Here is a 22,726-nt window from a genome sequence, read left to right as displayed (position 1 = left end):
GGAGGGGGATATGAAGGCGATGCGATGATAAGAATTGATGGAGGAGGATAGCGAAGGGGATAAATCGGAGGGAGGAAGAGGGGGTGAGAGCTGAGGAAGCGATGCATTCGCACGCCGCCCTTCAATCCACCGCCACCGTCACACCACCACGGCCTCTCATGGCCCTCCACCGCCACCACCTCGCCCCTCTACCCAGACCCCTCTCCTTCCCGCCGCCCCCAAACCCTAATCTCCGCACACGACTTGTCCTATCTCCCGTTGGTCTTGGCCCGAGGAAGCCTCGCGCTGCCTCTGGAATCACGGCCTCCGCTGCCGCAGCCCCGGCGCCCGTGGATTCCGACGTCAGGGACGCTCTCGAGCGATGCTTCGCGTTGTCGACCGAGTCCGGGCCGCTCTCCTACTTATCGTCCCCCGCCACTTCCGGGGCCGCGATGCCGGTAATGAAAGGGGGCAAGTATGGGGCCTTCGGCGCGGTGACGCTGGAGAAGTCGAAGCTTGATCTGTCACAGAAGACGAGGAGGACTAGTCCGGAGGTATGGGAATAAAGTTTTAGGGTTCGTGCTTCTTTTTATTGGAAATCGGAAAATAAGGGTTTTGTTCCATTAGCTTTTTAGGTTCTCCATGCCCTCTTTTTCCTTGTCGATGAAGAAGGATTGCCTACTCCCTACGCAAATCCTTTATCCTTGTTTTCATGCTTAAGGGAACACTCAGGTGTTGCTCATAGTTGAACCAGTCCTTTCCTTTTGCTCAATGAACTTGGCACCAACTTGGGAGGGTTGAGACATATTGATCTTCGATAAGTTTGTTTCTTTCCATAACTGTTGTTAGTTTAGGTAAGTGCAACTAATTTCTAGAATTGGACGTTGGAAACAAGATTTTTTGGTTAAGTCTGTTGTTCTATCAAACGTTAACCATCTGAATGTTTGCAATGATCTTTAAGATTCTCTCCGTTTCTCATTGACATTATAGCTGTACAATTCTGCCCATCACAGACCTCTCCCATCATGCTTCTCAATTATTTATTGATGACAGGCCCCAACTATTAATGCGTGCTTGATCCACCCTCTAATCACCTGTGATATCTCAACGTGTGTCATAAAGGATGGATGGATTGTAAATGGAAGGAACCATATGAATTGGAGGGAGAATTTGGATCTCACAAATTTAATAGGATCCAAACTTTTAGGAAAATACCTTCTCTTCTTCTGTTAAGTTTTGAGTTATATGTGTTTACATATGCAGAGTTTCTCCAATTGAAAATTTCTCTAAATGTCTCAAGCTACTCACTTGTTGCCAGCATAACAGTGGCAGTTAGCACACTATCTAGGATTGTTCAGAGCATCTTAACCTGCAGCAGGTTGGTTCTGACTGCATGCGGCTAGATGCTTGTAGCCATCTACTGTTTGACACCAGAGCATTCTGTGAAACTGAAAATATTAGTTGAAAGTGTTACATTAGAATAATTGACTTGTGTCAAGTTCTATATTTATGCCTGTTGATTTAATTGGTAGATACATTTTGATAACATGTTTAGATTTTTCTGTGACCATTGTCTTTCTATTCTAGCAATTTTCACCAACATTAACTTGATTTACAGTTGGAGAGCGTAGTTGTATTGTGTCATTAAATCTGATTCATAGTCTTGTGGTGTGGAATGATAGTAAAATTGACTTGTTTGGACATGGTTGGATCTAAATCCTCTATTACTTTTCTTCACATGCTTATCCTTTTCCATTATTTGGGTGCTGCAGTTAGCAGTTGGTGGAGGAGGTGGCGATATTGGAAAGAAAAATTTCCATGGTGGGGGTGATGGAGGAGATGATGATGGTGATGATGATGATTACTTTGATGATTTTGATGAAGAGGATGATGGTGATGAAGGTGGATTATTTAGAAGACGCATGGTTCTTCAAGAGGTTTGTAAAATTTTTTATGTTTGTTAAGTGTAAATGTACTTTCCACTCTTACTCTTTCCAAAGTTTCTAAACAGTCTTATCTTCTATCTGTATTGCAGTAGCAGTCTTGTTTCCATTAAATAGAATCTAGTCTCCATATCTTTATTTTCAACATTGGGAGGAGCCTTGTGTGCACGTTTGGCCTTTTTCAAGAGCAAATGCACTTTTTTTACCTGCATAATTATCTCTCAGGCTAATGTGGACTTCATTACTACACTGTCTTCAGCTTTTTGACAGGAAATTTGTAGATGCTGTGCTTCAGGAGTGGTACAAGAGCATGATAAACTTGCCTGCTGGTCTTCGACAAGCTTATGAAATGGTATATTTCTTATTCCCACCAATTGGTTGATTGAAAATGTTTTCATGATATGTTAAATGGATGGCCATTGCAGGGATTGGTCAGTTCTGCTCAAATGGTCCGGTTCTTGACAATGAATGCAAGACCAACTGTTTCTAGAGCCATATCTCGAACACTTCCAGAATGGTTATCTAGGGCTTTCGTTGGAAGGTAATGCGTTTTATAACTTGTTTCATGGTCAACAAAGATATTGAAGCTGTACAGAAGACTGTAGTATGTTTTTCTTTTGTGCTTATAATTCATATCAAATGACATGTTAAAATATGTACTAGAATTTGTAGTCATCAAAACATGATCTTCTACATTTAGTTGGGGCATTGCAACTTGTTGTAAATTTGTGACCATTCTTGTGGTTGTTTGCAATGGATGTGATTAATGCATTCTAATCTGTTGATCATCATTCTAATGTTCTACAGTTCATGTGTGGAAAAAAAAGGTTCTAGACCATGGATCAGCTTGATTATACCTTGCCACTGGAATTGTAGGATCACATGATGAAGAACGGGTTGCAGATCATGAAATAGTTTTAGATTTTTTACTGGCATCCATGGTCAGTGAGCTGCTGTTTCAAAAACATTATGCTTGTTATCTTCAATTATGCTCTAGTAAGGTGAGGTGGGTAGAGGTGCAGAGCAAGGTAGTGAGAGAAGAGAGATTACTGGAGAGAGACTACAGCAAAGGCTACACTGATGTTTGAATTTTCAGTGACAATAAGAAGTTATTGTCAATTTGGCTTACTTTCTCAAGTGTCTCCGTGGAGTGCTTTCTAAGAAATCTGAATAGTTACAAATCCTTCCTGTTAGGCCACTATGACATTGTGGTAACTGAATAGTTACAAATTAGGTGTCCCATGACAAACTTAATTCGTTGTTCACTTGAACCTGAACAACTTTTAAAAGGAATATTTTATAAAATGCATAAAAAGTTCTCCAAATACAACTATATGGGGATAAATGCTGGTGGCTTACTAAAGTCAGTTTTCATCCTATGTATGTTGGAGCCTAAGCCATTGTCACTTATCAGTTACTACTATGATATGCAGGATGATTGCAGATCCATCTTTCTTGTATAAACTACTCCTAGAAGAGACCATGACTTGTGCCTGTTCCCTTTGGTGGGAGTTTAAGAATCGCAAAGAGAGGTACAATTTCAATCACACGTGAAAGGCATTGTCATTTATATTTTTTTTTTAATTTCCCTGATATATTTAATAGGATGAAGCAAGAATGGCAATTGGCACTTGTTAATGTCCTTACTGTAATGACTTGTAATGGAATAATGGTTTGGAGCCTTGCACCTTGTCGTTCGTATGGGAATACATTCCGCTTTGACTTGGAAAACACCATCCAGAAACTTCCAAACAATATCTTCGAGAACAGCTATCCTATGAGGGAATTTGATTTGCAGAAAAGAGTTTATTCGTTCTTCTACAAGGCTGCAGAATTTTCTCTGCTTGGATTAACTACAGGATCAATTCAAGGTGCTTTGTCAAAAGCTTTTGCAGCAAAGAGGGATGGGAGGTTTGTATATAATATTTATTTTCTTATGTATTATCATCCCTACAAATGTTTGTCAAAGCTTGACCTTGACATTTACTCGAACTTAAATTTGCAGTAAGTTGTCAGTGACCATTCCTTCTGTAAGTACCAATGCTCTTGGATATGGTGCCTTTTTAGGACTTTATGCAAACATGCGGTATCAGCTTTTAAATGGACTTGATAGAGCTATGGTCAACCACTTTGATGTTCTTGGGGTTGCAATCTTTTTCAGCACAGCATTGAGGTACATCCTTATCTAACTAATGGACTTGGCAACTTTTATTAGGTTTTATCTTTTTAAAGCCCTTATCAAATAGTTTCTTGATTTTCTCTTGTGCACTTCCTTATCATACCATCTTTACTATTGTTATCTGCACAACCAACTAGTTGGTGGTATTTTAACAACCTGGCTGCTGGTGTGCTGGTCTTTTTCTATATTTGTCTTCTGTACATCCTTTTCAACTGATCTCCAATGAAACATTCTCTCCGCTGAATTTTGAAATACTACTAAAAGATGCCTATAGACCTAGACTGCTTGCTGTTAGTGGTAAGATGTTCTCCCTTTCCATTATTGCCAAATCTTGCATTCGGAAATACATCTTTCAGGCACACAATTCTGAGCATATTTTGAGTAGAAAGGACTCGGATCTTGTAAGGTCTTTTTGTTGAAAATTTAGTACTGTTTCTGAACTGTATTGGCACAGAGAAAAAGGAGGTGACATCTAATCCCTATTTTGCTGGTTTGCATAATCCCTTGATGTCCACATTATTCAACATTTTGCACAGAAGAACAAGCATTTTTTTACTTGCACCTGGTAATATGTTTTATGTTGACCTATGCATTATTTAGCTTCCAATTACGGATTGAAAATTGGAAAGTCCATCTAGATAATGTGGTGTCATAGCTCAATCAAAGCTTTGATTGTGTCGATCCTGTCTGGTGCGTATGTGGTTCAGGTTACAATTTATTCTAATTAGTATTTAATGGAAATGCAAGATTAGTTTGCTATAGTTGTTAGGTGAAGGTCCATGGCAGACTTGAGTCACAGGTTCTTCTGGTGCAGATGAACAATGTGGTTTGGTTTCTGACAAAGTCAGCATGTTTGGAAACTGTGTCTGGATTTAATTCTTTTTTACAATATGTCCAGAAAAACAAAATTTCCACTCATTTACTCCGACCACTGTTTATCGGATGATGGCATGTAGCATCTTTGTTATCGACTTGAGAATGGTCATGCTTATATATAGTGATATTTTCTGTCTATAATATTTTCTTTTATTTACTTTTAAAGCATGTTTGGTTGGACTATATACTTGAGAATGTGATCCATCAATCCTGTTTTATCTTGGTCCAAAACCTTGATGCCAATATTGAGTATCAACTGCATGTTGTTCCTTAAAGGTTGGCGAACATAATATCCATTAAGATTTCATGAATGAATAATAATTAGTTACAATATTCTTACCTAGTTTGTAATTCTATTTATCTCAGGCAAATAAGTGCCTGCATGAACATGTAAGGAGATATACATATGACTGAACTACGAATTTGTTGTGATGCATTTTTTGAGCTCTGCTGTTTCTTTTTTTTTTTATATTGAACTTGGTCATCAATTTTTATTTGCGTTTGGCCAAACTGGCTGATCAATGACTACAGATAGATATCACGTGCCTGTTTGTTTCATCTGTGTGCAGAATTTTGAATACCCAGCTTGGAGAGACATCAAGGCTTGCTTGGCTTGGGGTGGAAGCTAATCCTCTACTCGAGTCGGAGAATCTGTTGAAAGCATACAACAGACCCTCAGATGCGGTGGAGAGCTCATCATCCAAATGGTTCATCTCCAAGAATGCCATAATCTCTGGCCTCGGATTGCTCGGCCTCAAGCAAGGAAGCGGTGAACCAGAAGCCACACCCCCAAAGACACGTCGCAAAAGAATCATTAGGAAAAAGGTCAATGCTGGTTCACCATAGTGGGCAAACAATCTTCTCGCAGCATGCGGTTTACTCTTCTATAATGCAAATGAAGTGAGCAGGTCATCCATCCACATGGCTTTTATTATCTTCAGATAGAAGAAGCCGTCCAAACAAGATCGGGCCATGATTCTTTTGGCGATTAGACAGACTTAACAGATCCAATGAGCAATAAGATAGTGAGTGCCCCTATTTCTTTGTGATAAAGAGAGGAATTAGTATTTTGTTTTTGTTTTATCCTTTCATTTCCAAGAACTACGAGTCTAGGAAATTTTATCTGCTGCCTTCCTTTTTTTATTTTATTTTAAGGAATGTTATTCATTTAGTATATGCAGGTATTACTGGCAAGAACTTGTGTGGATGAGCTCTGTGCTGTCGGTCAACAGAAACATATGTTCGAAAACCCAATGTTTTGTTGTTGTATCCATGGCATGTTATTTTGTGCGTTATCAAAGTCAATCTGAATAGCAATCTGGTCAGGCGTTCAAATCCTTCGTGTTCTTAGACGGGAGGGACTACAGCACCTCGAAATGGTTTGATACCACTAACGAAGCCTTCAAATCCTTTTGTATCTCTCTCACGAAAAGGGGAAAACGAATCGGCGAACTGATATCATTCCCATATCTAAGAGCATTTTGCAACGATAACAGCTTTGGTCTGCGGGAAACAAAGTCTTTTCATGAATAAAGCATAGGGGATCTACGAAGTACCTTACCATACATAGTTATCCCAACGATGAAATCAAATAGTATCCTTCTTCCTGAGTTAGACAACACGCATAAGGTATCTCTAGTTTTCCTTCTTTTTGGCATCTTTGAGCTGCCCCCTCTTCCGAACGTTAATGCAGAAGCCCAGCCGCCACTGGTCGATAGCAGACTCTGGTATCACTGACAGCAGACACCATATGAGGGAATGGGGCCAATAGGGTGTGCATCGTGGTTCATAGCCTATCCATCGCAAAGCCGCACAGGCGTAAGTGTCTGCTGATGGCACAAAGAAGGACGATTTCCTGATTGATGCCATCTTCGTTGCCACGTACAAAGGCACCTGTGCGCGGGCGGGCAAACACACACACAAGGAGATAGCAAGTCATGCCCTAATTATCATCATAATTGAATGAAATGATCTTCTTTGACGCGAAACAAAAGGATACAAAACACCACTACACAACGTTTATAAAGAGCGAACCATTTGTACAAGATGTTGAGGGGCATTTGGATGTAAGTATAAATATTTCCATTTACAAGAGAAACCTAACGGCATTGATAAAACAACATACTTTTAATCTTTGTTGAGATATCCAGATTGGTTTAGTGCATTGTTGCATAAGTAATAGGCATCAGTCCATATGTGAGTGTCATGTCATGTATACTATTTGATGTAATATTTTTTTAGAAAAAAGAAAACAACAACATACTTTTACCACCATGCTACAATTATCTAATGTGTTTCTTCCAAAGTACTTAATTCACAATGTATCTCGTGCAGATAACATTCCAGAATAATCCTAAATATGTAGCTAGAAATGCAAAATAACTGGTCTCCCTAACCTATCCAGAGTGAAAAATATTTAAGTAGAAACACAACTGAAAACAAAAAAAAAAAACACTAACATGCATATAATATAGCAGAAATGCAAGTCATTTGAAGTATTATATGCTTCGTGAGTGAAAAATCTGTGGTAAACTATCATAACTTGAAAGAAAATAGAAAAGAAAGTCATTGGGCAGACACTAATCCACAAGATTCAGAAACTTACGAAACAAATCAAGTTTGTCTACCTGACACCAACTAATAAATGTTATCATGCAAATAACAAACAACAATTGTGAGTTTCTAATGTACGTACACCGATAGATTCATTTAAAAAAAAAAGAGTGAACCAAGGAAATGCCAAAAGTAGTTGAAAAGACAGTTAACTAAAACAATAAAATGCTGTAGATTGGCAACCACTTGTCTAGTTATCTTTTACATTTTGATTTGGTTTAATGATCCACCACCTGATTCCCTATTACTAAAAGATCATCAAGAGATACAAACAGCCATACCCACATTTCCATGAAGCTTTTATGATTTTACCATCTAAAACCAAAACCAGAAAAGGAGAGAAAGCAACAAAGTAGAACATAAGAAACATGGCACTTGGGGGTTGGATAAAAACAACGGAAAGCTTTTAGTAGTTCATCAAATTCTAGTTTTAGATGAAAACTTGGGATGAAAACTCTTGTTTTAGATGAAATATATACTACAATCTGCTCCAAAATAGATCCATGAGAAATTAAATGGCCCTCTGCAGAGTTCAGTTGGATCTGTATAACTTTTGATTTTCTTCATTTTAGGAAGGAACAAAGAACTTCAGGAAAGAAAATGACTGGGGAAGCTTTTGAGTCAGAGACGGATCTGTTTATGCAGCCATTTCATGCCAATAATCTTTTTAATAAGTAATCTCTTATTTTCTCTGAGAGTATTAGTATTGTCTACTGAACAGATTGAGACATTTTGATTTTCAACCAAATCTTGAAATGGGTTGTCTACCAATCTATCCGTCAGAACTAACCAAAACCAAACCAATTCCAAGTTTTATCCTCCATTAGAACTCAGACCAGCTGAAAATTTAGATCATAGTCCCACCATGTGCAAAACATCCTTTCGTGGCAATGACATAAGCTTCAAAGTTCATTCTGGTCACATAACATGTCTTGATATTATAAAAATATCATTTGAGTTACTTCATAGTAGAATGGAACGAGCCATATCATAACCTTAATTGAGTCACAAGAGTTTTAAGTGAAGTCACCTGAATCCTACTTCCCTTTCTTGGATGTTTAAGAAATCTAGTAAGAGCAACTACAGAATGCTTATACAGCAAAAGCAATGATAGCAAAAAAAAAAAACGATAGCAAAGAGATTTGGAAAATTAAATCACAGCATAGAACACATTCAGAGGCATACCATATCATCTACAAATAAGGAGGATAGATGGACAATCAAATTAGTTAAAACAAACTTAAAAAGGTATTTGTCAAGAATATATGAAAGATATGAAGAGAATATTACCTGGCACTGCACATCTATCCCCTTGCCCTTATATTCAACATACAGGCATCTTGAGAATTGATCGATATACCTGAGAGAAAATATAACGGAGTCTTATACGCTGAACAAGAGAAAAGAAAACGACTTGCTCCCTATAGGATCTACAAAGTGTCCCAGTAAGACAAATTAATTGTTGACATAAGTCCAATAAAAGCAACAGGTTACTAAAAATCAGCCTGTCAAATGCTCCAGCCTGATATAAAGACCTATATATGAATAGCTAACTCAGCTTAGATTTTTCCCATGGTAACCGTGCATCATGAGGTGATCGATGATGGGCTAGAGCTCCCGGTTAACATGAGATCAAGCAAAAGAAACAAAGATAGAAGCAGTTTAACCCACATGAAAGGGGCTGTCCATGCACTTACCTTCGCGATTAGAAACCTAGGAAAACAATATGGAAATAGTTTGTGTTTTCATTGTGAATTTGTCAAAAAACCGGAGCTCAAAGTTCAGGTTAGACAAGCCCCAAAAAAGGTAGCTTTTTTGGGGTGGCATACTAATCAAAGCTATCTGCAAGACCAACACGGGACCAATAGGGTATCAGAGAAATCCCTTCTTCCTTCCATTTTAGCTCAGATCTCTTATTTATCTTCGTTTTACCAGTAATGTCTATTTTCATTAGAACACACAACAGCCCACATCCTTCAGTTAACCAGATCTGCATCAGATAAGTCATAATCTCGAGCACAAAGAGGGCAATAATCCATCCAAGAAACAAGAAAACGGATCTTACGCTTTCGTGGCGGCGTACACGGCATAGAGCGGATCGGATGGGATGACGATGGCCGCCCCCGAGCCGATGTTCACGATGGCGCCCCTCTTCCTCTCCAGCATCCCCGGCAGCACGGCCTGGGTCATCCTCGTCACCCCCTCCGCGTTCACCTTGATCAGGTTCCCCATCAGCTCCTCATCCACCTCGTGGAAGAACCTGGCGTACGGGTAGGAGACGCCGGCGTTGTTGACCAAGATCCCGACATCGAGCCCCTGGATGGCCGTCCGGAGACGGGCGACCCCGTCGGCGAGGTCACCAGCAAGGTCGACGACCACGGTCTCGACGCGGATGGGGGGGTCCCGGGCGGCCCGGACGGCGTCGGCGACGTCACGGAGCTTGTCGGGGCTGCGGCCGACGAGGACGAGGTTGAGGCCCCGGCGGGCGAGCTGGAGGGCGAAGGCCCTGCCGATGCCGTCGGTGGAGCCGGTGACGACGGCCCAGGAGCCGTAGCGGCGCAGATCCTTGCCGGGGCGGAGGAAGGTGACGAAGGCCCAACTGAGGGTGGCGAAGGAGAGCCTGAGGAGGGCGAGGACGCCGACGGCAGCGGCGAGGAGGAGCCATGTGGGTAGGGTTTGGAAGTGGTGGTGGAAGGAGCACGAGGCCGCCATCTCTTCTTCTTCTTCTTCTCGCACACGCTTGAGAGAGCCAACGGGGAGGAAAGAGGGGGAGTTCGGGTGGTTGCAGAGACGGACAATGGAATTGAAAGCGTTTAACCGACCGTCGAGTAGGGGGATCGGCTTCGGTTGGATCAAAATGTAGAAATTATGATGGATCGGATCTTCTATACATACATATATCCAAACCCGTTTACATCCAAGTTATTTAATTCGCCAATCGGATTTTGGATCCGTTAATTGGTCACCCCATCACAACTCCACATTTAGAAGACGCTGCAATCGATATATGATGGATGTGGTCAACGCTTACAAGCATCTCAAAACTACACACTGTATACATTCTATCGAACAGAAAGCGTGCATTAGTGATGAGTTACTTGTCTCGCTCCTTTGGGTTGATAGATGTGAGACGCCATAGAAGGCCACCCACAAGATTGTTCAAGGAATGTGAGGCCATCGGAACAATGATGCTGGAGGAGATGAGCGTTGCCGCACCATAAGCAAAGCCAACAAATGTTGCCCTGAACACAATCCCTCAAGATGGATTAGCCTTTGCAAGAGATGATAAAAATGATAGCGGAGTTCATATGATGTAAGATTGGAGTAACAAGATTAAGAGAGAAAAATACCAGATTGCGAAAGAATATCTTCGGCCGCTACCTAGATGAAGAACTCCAAAAATGGCTGCTACTGCCAAAGCACTTCTCCAGTTGAGTCCAAACAGCGGCATTAATGCCCCGCGGAAAAGCAACTCCTGATATTAAGTTACGGTTTAGGGGTTTATAGATACAACAAGAATCTCACGAAAACATGTTTAATGGATTGATGGACTAATTGCACCGAGGTGCGTAACTCATGGCATGTGTTTGGTCCAGGGATACATGAGAGTTGAGAAAAATGGAACCCATGATCGCCATGCCGATCAGTGAATTCACTCGAGGACCAGTACAGAACAGATACACGACACTGAAGAACTTGATACACATCATCATAGAAGGTAATTTTCGTAGGAGCTGTGTTACCTCACTAATTCCAGGTAAAAATGCCACTAGAATGTAATCCAAAGGCTCCAGCGAACCGAGTATCTGAAAACCAAAGATGGAAGCTTAAGATTCAGTTAAAATAAATGAAGATGACGAATTTTTTCATCTACGATTACAATCTCTTTCTTCCTCTTATAAACTGTCACAATATGAACATATGCTAAAATTAGTCTTGCAATTCCTATATCCTTTTAATTTCAGGCATCTCAACAAAAAAAAGGAGGCGTAACAACAAGATGAGTATTAGGAATCTTTTTCAGAAAGACCAAAGCACACCTGTTGGTTGGCAGCTTCACTTGATTGTGAAAAGTCTGGCCATGTCTTCAATAATAGGTACCGGCTAGATGATATCAAGAGAACAAGTCCCAATATCAATTCAAGATGCCACATCTCAAAACCAACTGCAGCAAAGCCACTCATCCGTAAAGGAGAAAACAAAGTAAAATCTCTAAAACAATCAGCAAAAATGCATGAAGTGGAATCTCTGCGGCAGAAGTATCTAAATACAGTATGTTCCCCTTCAGGAGGCTGATATATTTGACGCATCACTCATAATTTGCAACGAATTGTTTGGGCTAGGTTCTAAGGTCGTTAAACATTCAACTTCACTGAATAATTTTTTGCCAGAAATCAGAACGACTGTTGTAACATGAAGAACCCAATTCTAAAATTACCAAGTCCTAACTGAAGCAAACAAGGATAGCAACACTGTCAGATAAAAAGGTAATCTTTCAATATAGAATGAAGGTTAAAATGAATATAACGTATTGGTCAAAGATACAGAAGCAGCAGCTTCGGTCTTAGATTTTAATATCACTAGAAAAATCTCACCGCAGTATGCTTATCATCACAAAGCCTTTTGGGGAACCTATCTTCTTTTTAATTATTTCAATGGTTTTAGAGTAACATCGTCGATCAAAATAAAGCAAAAAAGGAAGACAACATGTATTAGGCTTCTATATGCAAGGAACAATCAGCCTCAAGTACTTACATGATACTTCAGAGGAGTCAAGTACTGCCCATCCTTCCACAGATGCAACATGGGCTGCCTAAATGTTGTAGTAGTTGAAGAAAAAGTTATGAATCATAGTGTATGTGCGAAAGAACTTGAAATGTTGGATATAATGCTAGTGAACTCTTTAAGAATAAATTGCATGGCACACATCTGAAAATTATGGAAAAGTAGAACTATAAGAGTAGCTGTCCATATCATTACATCCTGAAGATAAAACACTGGAAACCAACTAAAACATTAACTGGATCCTCTCTCAACATATAACAAGTAGAAGATTGCAAAGACATTATAATGACACCCCATGACTACTAAAATGGTCAGCTCAATACTGTACCATGACAGCACCGATCTAAGATTGTGCCATATATCTTTTTTCGTTGTGTTTGGTTTGTTATGGTCAGACTGGAGCATACGTCATTCTATGCTAACATAGAACGTGCCAGTGAAAAAAGAAAATCACAGAAAGAAAGATGGTGTCCCATCACAAGAAAACTAATTGTTGTCTTGTTTTTGCTATTACAAGAGATGGATTAAATGTTAGTCCTTTAACTAACAAAAGAAGTGAACAACTTATGGAAGAAGGACCAGAAATTTATAGCAAAACAAGCTAAAACTACCTGTCGAATTGTTGCACCCAGAGCAAGCAACAAGCCAGATGTTATAATGCAGGCTTGAAGCACTTGACCTCTGGTGGGATATGAAGTTGAGCCATCGGCACCTAAATTATTGTTTGCCAATTCAATGCGATTACTAAAATCGGTATCATTGCCTGAAGTAGCTTCATCTGACATGTCCATAAAGTCTTTCGAAAGAAGTTCTTTTCTTTGCGTAGTCTTGGAAATTTTCCTATCATTTGTCAGTTTCTTCTCAGATTTCCTTGATGATGCAAAGGCTTTAAACTGCAGCCCAAAACCCTAAACAATTTCCATTGAGAACGGTGATCAAGTTGCCTGATTCATGAATCTGTTTCGAGTTATCATAATAGATAATACAAATGGTAGTCAAATGAACATAAAAGCAAATAATATGAAGAGCGATACTTACAATCTGTCGATTAGCAGGAAAAAGTTCTCTTGCCGGAGAGCAACTACGTCCACAATTCCTATCTAGCAGACCTGGCCAATTATTCTCTGCCATAAAGAGAAGCAAAGTGCCAACTCTAATGGACTACAGTGAAGCTGGATAACAAGAAATTTGTCCAAAGAAACAATGTGAAACACACAAAAAGACAGTTTGAGAGTCTCCATTCCCACCACTGTAATTGTATGGCAAGAAATTTGTACAGCCTTTTCCCATAAGCAGAGAGGCTGCTTGGACAATGATTCCACTCAGGTCGCTTAAGAGCAACCTTACCATTATGTGGAGACCTTGACAATGTGAAAAATGCAAAAAAAAAAAAAAAAAAAAAGCAGATCTCTCCCATAAAATTAAATGCATTAATCACATTGCTTCCATTGGGAGACCCAAATTTAGGAAATATAAACTCCATCAACCTAATGTCAAAAGATAGATCATAAAGCAACCCAAAGTATATCTTTCCTACACATCTGATGCTGTGATGATCTAATGGAGCTCATTCACGAGTTAAAGTAGCCTCTAGGGCACATTAAGAGCTTCTTTATGGAGCTCAGTCAATGCCTTGCAGTTTCGCAGGCTACAATTTACCACTGCCTCTCCTGTTTCCTGCGAATGCATCTAAACACAAAATCGAAACGCAGCACGTATTTAAGCCAAGGCGAAATCGGAACGCTGGTTCTGAAACTAAATCCACTACATCAAACACTACAAGCTTCAGAAAGAAAACGAACCTCGCGAGGGGAGAGAGTGATGATGGCCAGTCGCACAAGCCGTCTCACATAGCATCACCATGGTAACAGCGCCCATCCTCCGCCAGTCTTCTTGTTCCTATCACAGTCGAAGCAAATTAACAGTCACGCGAGAAGAACTCAAGATTCGACGCGCCCGCAGGGGCAGATACCGGAGTCGCAGCGGCGATCGAAGGAGGAAACGAATATACTGCCGGTGATGGTGTGACCTTCGGACTGTTTCTGACCACAAAAAGACGGATTTTTTTCCAACCTTTTACACTAAACTCCTCCTCCTTTTATATAATCCGAGAAATTCTCTCTTTATTTTCAAGATTCTTATTTTCATTTTTCGCTAAAGGCCCTTTTTCCCACACGATTTTAACAGAATACCCCTTCTTTCTCGATTGATTCACATCCCACCTGCTGTTGGTAGAACGAAACAATCTGCAGCAGAAGGGGACGATTCAGAGACTCGTACGATTTGATGAACTTGCCTTGCGATCGATGCGTAGGTTTGTATTTGGAGAAAGCTGGAGGAAGAACAATTCACGTACCAAAGAAAAAGGAAGAAGAAACTTAACAATTCACCCACCAGAAATCACATTCATTCACATTGAAGAATCACAAGATTATAAATATATAAATGGAATCAGAAATATCAGCAAGAAACATTACACATGAAGAACTTAGTCGATGTTAAGCACAGATGTGTCACATGTGAAGCCTTCGAATAGCAAGCAAGCAAGCAAACAGATATGTCTTGTATAAGAAGAACTCGGAAAGCACAAAAGAAAGGATAAGGTTATCGTTGCTAAGTTGACAGAGACTACCCGCAGGCTAACACAGACAGGAGGATGTTTGGATGACAAGCTACCTAATATGAGTATGCATCATCAACTGTCTTATGGAATAGCTCAGCTCGTCAACAGGCTATGGATAATTCTAGTCACCTAATATGAATATGTGCAGAAGTAGTTCAGGCAGTCCGAACAAGAAATAAGTACAAGAAAAGCCAAAGGAGCATGATAATATATCAGCTAGATCACAAAATGATTTCCTCTTCACTGAAGGAACCATATGGTCACATCTTCTGAGCACACAGGTTATCTCTTTCTGTTTCTGGTGCCCCTGACAGAACTTACTGTATTCAAATTACTGAACATATGAATCCACTTGATCACCATGTAGCAACAGCCATGTAAGAAAACCTAATTATGTCCGTAAGAATGCGATAACAACCAAGACATTATGACCGAACAGATAACACAAGATTTACAATGTTTGGATAAAGTTCTTAGGATCGTTAGAGCTTTACCTGTATCGGAGAACATTTTATTAAATCCACAATCGCAGCCATCATGACAATGTTTGGATAAAGTTCTTAGGATCGATAGAGCTTTACCTGTATTGGAGAACATTTTATTAAATCCACAATCGCAGCCATCAATCGTAGCTGCATCACATTCAAAATAATTGCAACATATTATATTAAATCCACAATCGCAGCCATCAATCGTAGCTGCATCATATTCAAAATAATTGCAACATAGCAAACTTGACATGGAAATAAGGAAAGCAGTCATAGTAGTAGAAATCCACAATCGCAGCTACCAATCGTAGCACATTCCAAGTAATTGCAACATAGCAAACTTGACATGGAAATAAAGAAAGCAGTCACGGTAGAAACCGACAATCGCAACTATCAATCATAGCTGCATCACATTCAAAATAATTGCAAGATAGCAGACTTGACATCGAAATAAAGAAAGCAGTCACGGTAGAAATCGACAATCACAGCTACCAATCTTGGCTGCATCACATTCCAAGTAATTGCAACATAACAATCTTGGCATAGAAATAAAGAAGTCATGGTAGGTAATACAATCAATATCTCGAAATCATTTGAAAGAAGTACAAATGACAGAAAAGTACAAATGCCTTTTTACGGCACTAGTTCATAAACCTGAGCATAAGTAGGATTAAGAAGCGATAAAAAAATCTTTGGTAGGAGACTCAGCCATACAGCAATTGTTACAGGGAATGACAACTTTTCAGCAAACCTGTAAACTAGTGGCACAACCTGTCCAACATTCCAACCCAAAAAAGGATAGCAATTATCCCAATTTAAAGTGCAGATCTAAACAATGTTGAACATGTTCCAGATGATTTATGCTAAGAAGAAATATCCAGTTCATAACTTGGTCATTCGAAAAGTAATTTGGATTCCCCGGCAAGGGATGTACACCATTAGAAATTGCAATTGACAGGATTAAAAAAGCTACAGAGAATGATAACATTTGATCATGGTCATACAACAACAATATTACAGATGGATCAAATTGACATAGGCCTTCAAAATCATAGCAAAGCAGGGACCTACCACCCAGCTGAAGCTGTACCATTTTACAGATGAAGATTCACATGAGAGTTCAAAATCATACCATTTTTTAAAGGACCAATATCCACAACCTAACATCATCAGCAATCACTGAGAGTCCAACTCGTCCTTTCCATAGACCAAGGGGAATTCATCAAACTGCTCCGAGATATTGTATCGTTCTCCAATGATTTTCAAAGCTTGGAAAACCTTATACATAGAAGGCCTCTCCTTCAGTTGGGCAACCACACAACCAGAAGCAATCTTCAGTACCTGAATAATCTCATCATCATTGCCCTTTCCCCTAAGGGATCTATCAATAGCCTCATGAGTTTTACCAGCAGCAGAAAGCTGATTCACCCAATCCACCAAACTTCCCTTAAACACTTCACCTGCAACATCAGTGGTTATCTCAGTTGCCTTCTGCCCTGTGACAAGCTCCAACAGGACAATCCCAAATGCATACACATCCCCCTTGGTTGTCGGATCTGAATTAGTATCATACTCTGGGGCAGTATAGCCAAACTCCCCGAAACCTCCATTCAAGAACGGGCTTGAATTGTCTCCGTCTCCGGCTGCTGTTCTCACGAGCCTTGTCAACCCGAATTCGGTGATCCTTGCCTCGTTATCCTCATCCAGGAGGATGGCCTTTGAGCATAAGTTCTGGTGGAGGAAGGGGATCTGGAAACCATGGTGCAGCCAGGCGAGACCTCGGGCAGCGCCGATCCCGATCCTGACCCTCGCTGGCCAGTCGAGTGCATCATCCACCGACTCGAGAGCCGAGAAGAGCGTGCCGTTGGGCATGTGTTTGTAAACGAGAAGTCGCTCGTCCTCGACGATACAGAAGCCCAGGAGAGGAGCCAGGTTGGGGTGGCGGAGCGGTCCGATCCGCCCCATCTCCGCACGGAACTGCTTCTCGGGTAGCGGGCGGGATTGGAGGCGCTTCACGGTGAGCGCCGATCCGTCCGGAAGAACAGCCTTGTATGAGGTTCCTGTCCGCTGGCTCCCGGCGACGATGATGTTGTTGGGGTGGAAATCTGCGGTGGCCGTCATCAGATCCGCCAGCTTGACCTTCACGATTGGCTTCTGGAACAGCGAGACCGGAACGAGCCGGTTGTGCGCCGACCGGAGCCGCTCGGCCCACCACCCCCCGTCCTCCCCCCGGCGTCCAGCGGCCGCCCGCTTTCCGGACGGAGACCAGCACCGCCACACCACGTAGGCGAGGGTGAGCGAGGCGGCGGCACCGAAGACGCCGGCGGCGACGATGATGATGAGGTTGGTCCGGGTGTGCGACCGGCCGCAGTGGGAGGAGACGGGTTGGCCGCAAAGGCCGTCGTTGCCGTCGAAGGAGTTGGCGTCGAACTTGTCGCCAAGCGGTGGGGGGATGGGGCCGTCTAGCTGGTTGCTGGAGAGATCGAGGTGGGTGAGGCGGTTGAGCTGGGAGAGGGTGGCAGGAATGGCGCCCTGGAGCTGGTTTCCGGCGAGCACGAGGGTGTTGAGGAACCTGCAGTTGGAGAGGGTGGGAGGGATGCCGCCGGTGAACTGGTTGTTGGAGAGGTCGAGGGTGACGAGATAGGGTAGCCAGGAACAGAGCTCGTTGGGGATGGGGCCGGAGATGGTGTTGGAGGAGAGGTCGAGGACGTTGGCGGCGCTGCAGTACTGGAGGTCGGAGGGGACGGAGCCGGCGAGAGACATGGACTTGAGGTTGAGCGCCAGCACGCGGTTCTCCTGCAGGTTCCAGCAGGAGACGCCCACGAAGCTGCACACGAAGCCCACGGTCGCGTTGGAGAAGTTCCAACTCAGGGTGTGGCCGCGGTCGAGGGACGTCTTAACGCCGGTGAGGCACCGCACATCGTCCTCCGCCGCGCCGCCCCTTATGCCGCTGTGCGACATCATAGCCAATAGCATCAGCAAACAAATCAAGGTGAACTTCATCTTGAGCATGGTGCGGAAGGAGAGGAGGAGGATTTGGGGGGAGGAGGAAAAAAAAAATTGGGGGACGACGGTGGGGAAGAAACGGAAGTAGCCGCAGTACTTTGACTCCAACTGAAGTGGGGAAAAAGAAGAAATTGAGAGGCGAGAGATGGGGAAAGGGTGACTCGGGTCTTAGAGTGAGGATGGTGGCTCGGATGTGCTCCGAGATTTGTGCACTGAACAACTCTGCAAATTTACATATATATCCGTCTAAATTAATTATGGCAGAAGTTTCCGTGTTTCTATGCAGTGTCATCTTGACACAAGTATACGTGGAAATATCGATGCATGTACATATATGTATACGATGCTTGAGTGGGTTCAGGATGATCGGCTGTCCCGGTCAAGTTGCGTCCGCGTCACTGACGTGATGTTATCAACAGTGTCATCCACAAGACCAACGTGGGTTAAAACAGCACCATTCTGTAATCTACGCCTCACAACATACCACAATAGAGACAACGAATAATACAAAACAAAAACAAAAGCAAATGCTCTTTAAAGTAGAAGTTTAATAACAGCTTTTCGGTAATATAAACTCAATGTTGACGTACTTGTGCTGGATTGAGTTGTCCACTATAGAGATGGAAGAAAACTCGCTATGGATCCAGACACTTGAATAATTAATCGCGTCGTGAATTAGAAATAATAAAATTTATTATTCATTAGCACTCTTATTCATTGTTCATCCCCTAGTCAATGCAGGATGACATTGGCTAGAGTATATTTACCCGTCTGATTCAGATGAAAAATTGTTCTTTTAGATGGATAAAGTTATAGAAAAAAAAAATGAATTTCTTACCGGGGTCTTGATCAGATTAGAAAAAATGACCAGCATGCCCGATTCAATATGGTTCCGGCTACACTGGCACCCAAAAGATGGGGATTAATTGTACTAGTTTGATCGCGGACATAATTCCTTTGAATTCTTCTCATATATCTCAAGTCATTACGTCCTAAAAGGGTTGGTCTGAAAAGTCAACAACGTGGCCGGGAATAAACTTAAAATCGTTGACTACGCTGTTAGAAATGTGGTGCAAGCATTCCAAGCAGTAGGGTCTCAACGTTTTCGTGGAAGAAGCACACGGTTGGTTGATAAATTCTGCAAGGAAGACTTGACCGCATGAATGAGACACGATTGTCGTTTCTCACTAGGATGCTTTCTTGGCTGGAGAAGTAAACGAATATGGTTGCTTCCCGCATGGATGTCGCAGTTTAATAAATTTAGGATCAAACATTAAGAGAAAGGCATGACCACACGAGAAAGTATGCAATCTCAAACATTAAAAAAAACTGATCTAGAAATATTTGTGTGATTCAGTGGTGATTTTTTGTTTTTATTCCCTCATTCTCAGCAATTGTAGCCCGTACTAACTTTGAGTTATATTGAGTTTTAAGAATCCCAATATGGATCAAACATTGGAAAACGAAATCCCCATTTTAATCAAGAGCAACCAAATGTTCTTTTTTGTTGTTTTAGTAAAATATTTTTCAGTCTCCCACTATCAATTCCTAAACTACTAATCTGAATTCAATTATCTCCTTCTACTAGATCTATGCATCTCCTCCCAAATTGTCATAAACAATTTTTTCTCCTGTTACTTCTTTATAATTTAAGTTTATATTATTAATATTTCATGAAAAATTCAATATAAAATAAGTAAAAAAGTTTTTGCTTATCTTTTAAGCTTTAAAGAATTATCAACACGATATTTTGTTGTCAACCTAGCCTTATATATATATTCTGTGATAAAGATATTAAGCATTCTAAAAAGGACTTGTATGTAAAAGCAAAAAAAAAAAGGAAACAGAAGAGACATAAAAAATCAAATCAATATACCGAAAGTAATTATATTCGTTTTTAGGACGAATACTTAAATCAAATGAGCCAACTAAAATTTATATAAAATTCTCACAAGATAGGAGCAACTGGAGAGAAAAAGTCAAATCTACAGAACAAGCTATGCAAGGAAATAAAACTCACTATTTGTTGTTTTCTCCAACAACCACAAGCAAAGGAATCAGATTGAATCAGAACCCTCGTAAAATATGATTCAGGGGCATGTAGTTTACTACAAAAGCTGATTTCATAAAATTTCCTGGTGGAAAAAATGTGCGTGGTGGGCAGACTAAATCAAAATTGTGCCCGGAATCTAAGAAATAGTAAAAAAAAAATGATCTCTCCATATCCACCTAAAAACAATCTAAGATCTTAAATTGGTGTTGTCTCTTTGATCCCTGCTAGAAGAATTCATATTCCATTGGAATTAGTAACTCACGTTGTATCATGCTCCTATTTAAGTCCTTGGCTTCTAAATTCACGTCCATTTCACACCCATATTTAAATAACTATGTTGTGCATATATATACGGATAAGATTCCCAAATGAAGCATAAAATATCTGTCAGAAATCCATTTCACTGTAAACTAGTGTCTCTTTCATCTCTTCCTTGTCATGAACTATACTAGCTGTGTAATCATGTCAGCATGCAGTAGCATTGGAGGCTAAGATACTGTCCATGAATCTAATATTTTGAGGATAAGCTTCACTATGTTTAAAGGCTGTTCATCAACCATGATAACAGTATCAACTGATTCCTGTTATTAGTCAGATATATTCATACTCATAATCATAATTCTAGTGTAGTCATCAGAGGCATAATTGCGAAAATCTATGTGCTTAATTTGATAATTTTTTGGCCTTGAATATAGCAGTTTGAAATAGATAATTCATAAAACTATGTTCACATAATACTGATTAGTCTACTCTTTCCACACACACACACACACACACTTGCACAAAAAATGTAATCAGATCATACTAGTGGCATTTACTAGGGTTTTTATTATTTCTATATTTGTCTAAATTGAGAAGTATGGTTTTCTATGACTATTGTCTTGAATCTAAAAAAGTCTTCATCATGGATGAAGAATATGGCAATCATAATAATTAGGATTCGATTTAGATAAAAACATACAACGAATAACTGTGCTAACCACTGGTTGATGGATTTTGAGAGAATCAATGACTGTTCTAAATTTTGGGTTATGGTGTCAGGATCTCATCTGAGAGCAGAGGAGATGGATGTCCGAGGAGTCTTTTTGACTTTGTAATACAATATATTTTTCATGAAAAACAGAAAAAATGTTTCTTTCCAACTACAAAAGTGATAAAAATAGGAATTGAACTCAGGAATTTGCAATATACTATCAAAATCTTTACCAACTAAATTAGTTGACACCTCAAGCTAAAATGTGAAGACTTCAGCTGAAATGTAAACTAAGCACAGCGATAATATATTAAAGAACTGCATTACTAATTCTCGACAGTGATAAGGCAAGATGTTATCAGCAACTATAGCCAAACTTGAAAAGGAAAAGAACCTCTTACCACAGGTCAACATTTTCGAGAGAAACTGCTGAGATTGTCAGCGTCTGTGTTTATCTAAGATTCTTGGATGTGCTTGCGTGATTGCATCTTCTCCGATCCCAATCTGCGAACAGAATCGAGAACAAGGTCTACGCAAACAGTAAAGAGGGCAAAAGAAACCGCACCTTGCCTTGGCGAAAGAGAAGATGGGTGTTATCATGACCCGAGCTGATGGGCTAATTAGTCTATCAACTTCGTTTGGTCTAAACCACTGACCAAAATCGTTGAAGATGATGTTAGTACACTCATTAGACCCAGACCCTTATAAGTCAATCTTAATCTTGTCCACTTTCGATGTGAGACTAATCAGGGGTGTTACAGGTGGATCGGATCGGATCCGATTCACGTCCAGCGGAGAGCTAATAACTCATCAAGAAATCGATCGATGGAGCTTCAAGAAGAAAATAAGCAACAAACATATCTCGTCGTCGAAGAGGCAAGAGGGAACACATCAAGAAACTGAATCACGTCCCACGATTCACCCCGAGCGAAGAGCCAGGAGGGACCTCCTTGGCGAAGAAAACGCTCAGGAAACCATCAAGAATCAAGAACATCCGGTTCACGCCCGGCGACGAGACAAGAGGAACCTCCAACGCCCAAGAAAAAGTTCGATAACTCATCGCAAAAGAAGAAACAGGGAAAGAAGCAAACCGCATCTTGAGGAAGTGAACACAGAATGCTTCACAGAAGACGGATAGAAGCTTGGATTACTCTCTTCGCCGCCGCTCGGATCGGAAAACGTCCAAGAACCCATCAACAAACCTGGAT

At 40.9% G+C, this 22,726-nt stretch overlaps 4 protein-coding genes across 9 annotated transcripts; 1 reads left to right on the top strand and 3 right to left on the bottom strand.

The window, feature by feature from the left end:
* Positions 1–40: 40 nt before the first annotated feature.
* On the top strand, positions 41–6,282 carry LOC103973087 (protein RETICULATA-RELATED 1, chloroplastic). 3 transcript variants are annotated; one of them, XR_001976797.2, is made up of 9 exons: positions 41–533; positions 1,752–1,916; positions 2,182–2,274; positions 2,348–2,463; positions 3,356–3,454; positions 3,528–3,833; positions 3,928–4,095; positions 5,547–6,002; positions 6,159–6,282. XR_001976797.2 is itself a non-coding variant. In XM_018822348.2 (8 exons), the coding sequence occupies exons 1-8, from the start codon at positions 102–104 to the stop codon at positions 5,821–5,823; spliced, it is 1,656 nt and encodes a 551-aa protein (XP_018677893.1). In that variant the 5' UTR covers positions 41–101; the 3' UTR covers positions 5,824–6,250. The 3 variants fall into 3 exon arrangements, 1 of the variants encoding a protein (XP_018677893.1); XR_001976796.2 differs by having other exon boundaries at positions 6,150–6,282; XM_018822348.2 differs by having other exon boundaries at positions 5,547–6,250.
* A 139-nt stretch (positions 6,283–6,421) lies between these two features.
* On the bottom strand, positions 6,422–10,447 carry LOC135598581 (very-long-chain 3-oxoacyl-CoA reductase 1-like). Its single transcript, XM_065092621.1, has 3 exons — positions 9,656–10,447; positions 8,881–8,950; positions 6,422–6,870 (listed from the first exon to the last, which is right to left on the bottom strand). The coding sequence occupies exons 1-3, from the start codon at positions 10,300–10,302 to the stop codon at positions 6,613–6,615; spliced, it is 975 nt and encodes a 324-aa protein (XP_064948693.1). The 5' UTR covers positions 10,303–10,447; the 3' UTR covers positions 6,422–6,612.
* Positions 10,438–15,037, bottom strand: LOC103973072 (uncharacterized). 4 transcript variants are annotated; one of them, XM_065092598.1, is made up of 9 exons: positions 14,178–15,037; positions 13,414–13,484; positions 12,987–13,283; positions 12,346–12,403; positions 11,631–11,755; positions 11,334–11,396; positions 10,941–11,065; positions 10,689–10,832; positions 10,438–10,584 (listed from the first exon to the last, which is right to left on the bottom strand). In XM_065092598.1, the coding sequence occupies exons 1-9, from the start codon at positions 14,251–14,253 to the stop codon at positions 10,575–10,577; spliced, it is 969 nt and encodes a 322-aa protein (XP_064948670.1). In that variant the 5' UTR covers positions 14,254–15,037; the 3' UTR covers positions 10,438–10,574. The 4 variants fall into 4 exon arrangements, with proteins under 4 accessions (XP_064948670.1, XP_064948661.1, XP_064948677.1 ...); XM_065092589.1 differs by having other exon boundaries at positions 13,414–13,499; positions 14,178–15,035; XM_065092605.1 differs by having other exon boundaries at positions 12,987–13,332; positions 13,414–15,010.
* A 1,306-nt stretch (positions 15,038–16,343) lies between these two features.
* Positions 16,344–19,008, bottom strand: LOC135598557 (probable inactive receptor kinase At1g27190). Its single transcript, XM_065092568.1, has one exon. The coding sequence runs from the start codon at positions 18,496–18,498 to the stop codon at positions 16,663–16,665; it is 1,836 nt and encodes a 611-aa protein (XP_064948640.1). The 5' UTR covers positions 18,499–19,008; the 3' UTR covers positions 16,344–16,662.
* Positions 19,009–22,726: the final 3,718 nt, after the last annotated feature.

The sequence above is a fragment of the Musa acuminata genome, chromosome BXJ1-2 (genome assembly GCF_036884655.1).
Source record: "Musa acuminata AAA Group cultivar baxijiao chromosome BXJ1-2, Cavendish_Baxijiao_AAA, whole genome shotgun sequence".
In the NCBI taxonomy this organism is placed as follows: domain Eukaryota; kingdom Viridiplantae; phylum Streptophyta; class Magnoliopsida; order Zingiberales; family Musaceae; genus Musa; species Musa acuminata.
The sequence above is the reverse complement of the archived record's forward strand: the minus strand, read 5'-3'. Positions and strand labels throughout refer to the sequence as shown.